Below are 6,841 nucleotides of genomic sequence, written 5' to 3'. Positions count from 1 at the left end.
GCTCAGTGTGCGATAGCAGTGATTATGTAGGGCGTAGGCTCAGTTGATTTTGTGAAATTATACAATAATAGTAGCATATATTATTATTATTATCCTTGTATAGAGGTTGATGAGAAATGTGACAAAATTGCTTTTATATAATAATATGGTGATCACTGAGATTCTCTTCATTGATCTTGATTGTGTCAGTGGTTTCAGTTCAGTTTGTGATTGGTGGTGGTTTAATGAGATAGTTCATTAATTTCGCTCTCTGTTATAAGTGCTGATCACGTACACAGAGTACATGTGATTCACCTCCACAATCTCGAGTCCTAGACTTGTTTTGGATTAGACACACTGTCTTTGATCACAGGGATGTTCGAGTATCTGCCATGATTAAGAGCACTGATTCTCTTTTCTGCAGCTCAGTGAGGAGCTCATTTTTTAGTAAGATTGTTGCAGCTGTTGCATATTATGTCAAATTAATCGTTTTACAAACAGACTTGTTTGAGTACATATTGAGGATTATCAGCTTTGTACAAACTTAAAGACTAAGACGTAGACCAACTCGAACACACTTCGTTAATATCGATCTTGCTGTGCTGTGAAGTGAAATTAGCTGAAAACAGTTCAGCAAACGACAGAAGTTCAATCAAATCATAGAATTGAACGTGGGCTCTCTTAGGGGCTTCTATCCACCATCCCTTCACAGTATATGGTTTTGCACCCCGACTGTGCTATAGCTATTACATTATTTCAATACCAGCCGACAAATGGGGTCTTTAAGGGTTGTACTATCGTCCTGTTGAACAGATCCCTCATACATTGCTTTTTGTGGTTAAAAGGAACTTTATTTAGCGACTTTTGATGTGCTATTTTAAGGGATAGTTTAAGTAGGAGGGAGGGGTTTGAGGAGGGGTTTGAGGAAGCTGACGCTAGTTTAATTTATAGGCGATGGCTACGGCTACGGGAAAACTAGCTTAGGGGTCGTTCACACATTACGTAATCAATATTTTAGCAATTTTACCCCCCTGCAACCGTAAGCATTTGGAACCCCCCCCCCTCCTCGGCTGATTACGTAATATGTGAACGACGAAAGCAGTTTTTTGGTCTATGACCAAAAAACGGCTTTCGTAATAAATACAGAAGGAATTAATTTAATGTAGTTTGAGGAGTCCTCACTCTCCTCACGTCCAATAATGGCGTTTCTCTTGTCCCTAATATGAACGACCCCTCATACCATAGTAAAGTATACGAGTAGACTCCATATAATGATAGATGTAGATTTCATTACTTTAGTAACTTTCACGAACTATCAATACTTAGCGACAACCGTGCCAGTGCTACTTCATGATTATTATAACCACAGTGTAGTTATTGACACCTAGCGTTACTTGATTATAATTCGTTAGTTAACGGGATAATCTAGGCTTACATCACGACCTTTTTGTCCGCCAGGTTTTATTAAAGTACTAAATATTAAGACTGATATAGGATCTTTCATCTTTTATAGTAGGTTATACCTTTGACCACTTTATTTTTTTTAAATACTAACATTTGTCCATAAATTCTAAACTGAAATTTTAGCAATGCATTATCTTGATATTTCCGCTTGAACGACTTGAATGTACATCTTTGTTGGGAATATTTTAATGTCGAAGCATGTAATAAATGCTCCAATTAATTAATTTTGCTCTTTAGAACTGCTCTGACATGGTTAGTCTTGGGCACTCAGTAGCTATTCATATTATATGAGCGCTATACTAATATTATATATATAGCACACATTAGCAGATTATTTTCGTTTCTTCTCATTTCATCATGCTACGAGACTTTTAAAGACTACGATTTATTTATAGTTCTGATTAATCAAGCACCTCTCCCAAGTCTCTGTTAACATTACGTTGTGTCTTGTAAATCATTTTACCATGTTAGTAAAACTGTAAATGATAATACAATAGGGGCAGCACAAGGTAGGACTCGAGAAGATGGTGACAACACGGACCATCGACCACACTCCCAACAGCACCCTCGACATCCTCTGTGGAATCCTGCTCATTATCGTCCTGGTATTTGGGATTATGGGCAACATTCCGGTAGCTGCTCAGTACCTTAAGAACATACCAGTTAGGATCAGCCTGGGAAGCAGCGAAAAGAAAGTATGTTTCGACTCCTCTTCCTGTGCATTTCACTTACAGACACCCTGATATGTCTGAGCATGTTCCCTATCATGATGTCCCTGCTGATGTCACGTGCTCCCATCCTGTTTGGTAACCAGCTGTTCTGTGAGATATGGGGTGTTACCTGGACTGTCCTGCCCTACCTCTCCATCTACCTGGTAACCACCCTGTCCCTGACCCGGACTTACACTCTACTGAGACCACTGAGAGGAGTGAGGTGGCGGTGTATCCTGGGTTCAGTAGCAGGGTACCTGGTGTTCCTGGTGCTGAGAAGTGTGGTCCCGTTACTGGCTACCGGCTACACGGACTACCACTACTTCCCAGACTCTGCTCTCTGTCAGGAGAACATCACCGAGACTAACCCTTACTGGCACCTCAAGATGACAGCTAACCAGGTCCAACTCCTCCTCCCCATCCTCCCTGTCACTGTCTCCTGTATCGCCTCCCTCCTGGTGCTCCACACCAAGCGACAACACCACCGGAGCAGCAGGGCTACTAAAACCATCCTGCTCCTCACCCTGCTCTACTGGGTCTGCAACGTGCCCGTTCTGCTCAACTACATGTACTTCCATGTTAGGTCCTGGCAGGGACTGGACTATGCTCAGATGTATGGGAGTAGTTTCATGTACTGGTACAGTTGGCCAGCCACTCTGGGCCTCTCTGTGGGGGTTAATTCGCTGCTTAACCCAGTCGTATTGTGCTCAAATAACAGGGCCCTGGGACTGCTCAATAAAGGCAGATCAATTATGAGAAGACAATTTGAGAGGTTGGTTGAAGGACCAGTTAATACACCAAAATGAACGTGTTTCATTGATGCCAACAACTGGAGTTGTTTTGTAGTGTTATGGACCATTCTTAAGGAACAGGCAAAACAAAGTTTTATTTCAGTTACATCTCAGAAGGAACAATTTGTGGCCAAATAGATCATGTGCAATGTGAAACACAAGAAAATATACCATTGAAGCCATATATCGCAAAAAGTCTTGTTAGCTCTGTCACCTAGTATCTGAAGGAAACACGGTACCTCTAAAGTAGTAGAACTACATGGTACCATAATATTTGTATGGAGTCGTGTAAACGACTCCGAAATCTGGACCGCGATGAAACTCAGCACTCAAAGGAACACTTGCAATCGAGTAAAAGCCCGGATCGAATAAGAACATGAATTTTCTCTGTACATTTAACGCAAATGTTAATTACTAATTTGTTTTAAGTGAGAATAACGACCGTTGTAGGTAATTAACCACTTCTATTAAGGAGGCCGGGGGTGGGGGGGACGAAAAGCAGCTGATAGATTTCACTCACCTCTATCAGAGGGACTTTTGATAAAGACCCCCCTCCCCCCCCCCCCCCCCCCCCCCCCCCCCAATACCTACTACATACTAAATAACCCAGTAAAGCTGTTAACATTGTGGGATATAATATGTTGTTAGAACTTCAGTATGTTGGAGTCTATTTACTATAAAAACTAAGTATTTTCTCTAGCAAAATAACGTAGCTACATTTTATACCGATTTACTGTATTATTGTGATGATAAACTGCGATATTACAAAATCTGTTGAGTCACGAGAAGGAGCTGTCTGGATATATACAGCTTACTTTATGTCTATATAAGGTAATAATAAAGCTCGGTATAACCAAACATAACACTGAGTAGACCACAGCTCTGCCAACTGGATTATCGTCAGCTCGAAAGAAAAACCTCGATAACTATCGTCACACAACAATCAGGTGATATTGTATTTATAAATCCAAGGTACCTTTCACGGAGTAGATCTTGGTCGCGTTGTGTTGGCTGACTTTAAATGGAGAGGATTTATTTTTTGCTGTTACTCAGTGAGTCAAAACCAAAATGGGAGGCTGTTTCGACTTTTGAATTCTAATTGTTATTAGGAGGTCTGCGCCGTTATTATAAAGTTCCGTTCAAGGAAGATCAGCAAACACTTTGTCGGTTTGCTATTATGTTAGTCGCGAGCAGAATAAATTCAGTTAGTTGTGAATATCATGGATAGTCCACATATCAGAGAGAAATAATCTTGGCTCCGAAGTAACACGTAACAAACTAAACACCATGATTACCGCTATAGTTATCACTAATAAATAACAATTTATCGGAGACGGGATTTTTGTGCGTATAACTCCCAAAACTCAAAACTCAAAACTAAAAACCTATAACTATCGTCTGATAATGTGATTATTGTGTGTTTATAAATCCAAGTATTCGGGAGGAGATCTCACATTCGAACAGTTGTTAACCATGTTGTGCTTCTCTACTCTTCTCACTATACTCGGACTACTCCTCGCTGCGGAGTCATCTGTCGACGAGCCCGGACAAAGACTGGTAGAAAGACGCTACAGGGGATTAAAGTTCGGAGCAACAAACCAGGACTACGTTCTCTTCAAGCCAAGAATGGAACCGGTGCAAGAATCCTACTCGCTGTGCGGATGGGTGAAGAAGATACTGTCTGGTAATTAAAGTTCTGGTTTGCTTACGGAACATCTGGTTATAATGAGGAGATCCGCCTAAGAGATAACGGAATTTCTACACGTTGAGCACTAATGTAGATATGAGGAGCAAGGTAACTGACCAGCTAGGAACATGGAGACATGTCTGCCTTACGTGGAGTCTCACTACTAGAGCAGCTAGTATGTACTATGATGGGTTACTTCTAGGATCAGCCACAACCCCCTCTGGTAGAAAGGTCGGTCTAGACGGGTATGTTGTGCTAGGTAATGAGTTTGACTCATACGGAAGTAACTTTAATAGCCATTTGGTGGGGAACTGTTCAAGGTGAACCTGTTTGATAAAGAACTGAGTGCTGCTGAAGTGAAAGAAATGGCGGACGGTGGTCTCTGTTCCGAAGTAGAAGAGAAATACGGACGAAGTAGGTATCTGAAATGGGAAGACATGCTTCTTGAGGAGAAATCAGGAAATGTAACAGAGATTGACGTAGGCTGCACCCCTGAACCAAAGGAGGAAGATGGAGAGGAAGAAAACAACAGCACAGAGGACTGTGAATGTGAACAGGGGAACGGAACAACGTTCAGCCAGTGGGACCTGCTACGAGGAGAAAAGTTCTTCAACAGGACGGTCTCCGTGGAGTTGGTGACAGAACTGAAACAAGCCTGGACAATTTTAGGTAAGCCTGTAATAAGCCTGTAATCATGTTCATTGTTCATATTACAAGCTGTTATTTTGTTTTGTGAATAACATTTAGTTTAAAGATATTTATCTGTGCAGTGTTTTTTGGTTAACAAAGTTTACTTTGTATTGTATATTAAATTTTAGAATACATTTTACACTATCAATTTATCCTAATATCATAATATCGTCAGGTGATTTTGAAGGCGCAACGGTAACGGAGCGGTTTATTTCTCACTTTAAATTCTTCCACGACGGGAAGAGTTGCGGAGATGACTGATTCTTCTTGAGGAAGATTTCACACACAGATTTAACTGTTGTACTGATAGAACAATTACAGACATTTTTTAACTGGGAAATTAATTAATCTGTTAGCTTTCTGAATTATTAGTTTTACAACAGTGTTACGTTAATCAATAGATCTTTACAGCTATAATCTTGTTGACATCATTTTTACTCCGAAAATTTAATTTTCATTACGCATTTTTTGGCAACGTTTTTATTTAACAATTTAGTGTATTGTTTTAAATACGATTCCTGTGACAATTCTAGATTAAATTTTTTCTTCAGCGACGAATTTCATCGAGTTCCAATATTAATTGTCCTATCTGGGTCAATAACAAGTCAAATGTCAAATGTGACGCACCAACATGATTTAAAATATAAAAGATCAATCCAACATTTAAATTCTCAGTCAATAGTGGTACAGTGATGTTACAGGAAGATCTCTATATTTGTCTCTAGTATCACACATACTGAAGATACTACACAAAATATCAATACAATACAAGATACAATAAACCATCTTATCTGTACTTATACTATGATATAGATTAGTTTAACGTTATAGTAAGACTGTGTACTTATAGTAAATAAGCTAAGATCCTGATATAAACACTTCTCAGCGGTATAATATTACAAGTTATCTTACATCTTCATAACTACCATATTGTACATAATTAAATTTTATAATAATAATTTTACCATTTGTTTACTAATGACGCATCACTCCCTGGGAACTGGTAATTATCCCCCGATTATCCTAATTAGAAGATCTAGTCCTCTTCCCGGACCTTGTCCGTGTAGCAGCACTAACTCTAAATTAACACAGTTTATTAAAGTACGACTATGTAAAGTAATAAGGATAGAGTTATCCCGTCTGAAGGACGACGATGGCACGATTATAAGCTCCGATCTGGCAGTCGCTGAGAAATTTAACGGCTACTTCTCCGGTATTGCAGCCAGTATCAAGAGGCAAATCGCTGCCCGTCGAACCTTTGACCCAGGTGGTTTCAAGCATTTTCTTAAGGCTTCGTGTAGTAACTCGATGTTTCTTAAGCCTACATCACTCGGTGAAGTCCAAAAGATAATATCAGGGCTTAAGAACAAGTCCACACTCGATTGTAAAATTGAGCCATTGAAAATTGCAAACAGCTGCGAAAACTTTACCAGGGCACTAGCTAATGTCATTAACTGTTCGTTCTCCAGTGGTACCTTCCCAAATGCTCTAAAAACTGCGAAAGTCGTTCCTATCCACAA

The 6,841-nt window shown here is 39.9% G+C and overlaps 3 protein-coding genes across 4 annotated transcripts in view; 1 reads left to right on the top strand and 2 right to left on the bottom strand.

Annotated features, from left to right (window-relative positions):
• LOC134820951 (uncharacterized) overlaps nt 1-6,841 on the bottom strand; it is an 88,102-nt gene that overhangs the window by 33,102 nt on the left and 48,159 nt on the right. The gene's annotated exons all lie outside the window — the stretch shown is intronic.
• Nucleotides 1-6,841, bottom strand: part of LOC134820948 (CAAX prenyl protease 2-like) — a 44,000-nt gene that overhangs the window by 26,200 nt on the left and 10,959 nt on the right. The window lies entirely within an intron of this gene.
• On the top strand, nt 4,325-5,871 carry LOC134820950 (uncharacterized). The gene is made up of 2 exons (XM_063831619.1): nt 4,325-5,300; nt 5,497-5,871. Exons 1-2 carry the CDS (start codon nt 4,997-4,999, stop codon nt 5,580-5,582), a joined length of 390 nt encoding a protein of 129 aa, XP_063687689.1. The 5' UTR covers nt 4,325-4,996; the 3' UTR covers nt 5,583-5,871.

Source organism: Bolinopsis microptera, chromosome 9 (assembly GCF_026151205.1).
Source record: "Bolinopsis microptera isolate Bmic1 chromosome 9, MBARI_Bmic_1.0, whole genome shotgun sequence".
NCBI classification, from domain to species: Eukaryota; Metazoa; Ctenophora; class Tentaculata; order Lobata; family Bolinopsidae; genus Bolinopsis; species Bolinopsis microptera.
This window is presented reverse-complemented; position numbering and strand designations above follow the sequence as displayed.

Bases quoted from the DNA above. Each gene is read 5' to 3' on its own strand.
- LOC134820950 (XM_063831619.1), top strand. From the start codon at position 4,997: ATGGCGGACGGTGGTCTCTGTTCCGAAGTAGAAGAGAAATACGGACGA. The intron at 5,301-5,496 runs GTAAGCCTGTAA...TAATATCGTCAG, and splicing joins ACAAGCCTGGACAATTTTAG to GTGATTTTGAAGGCGCAACG.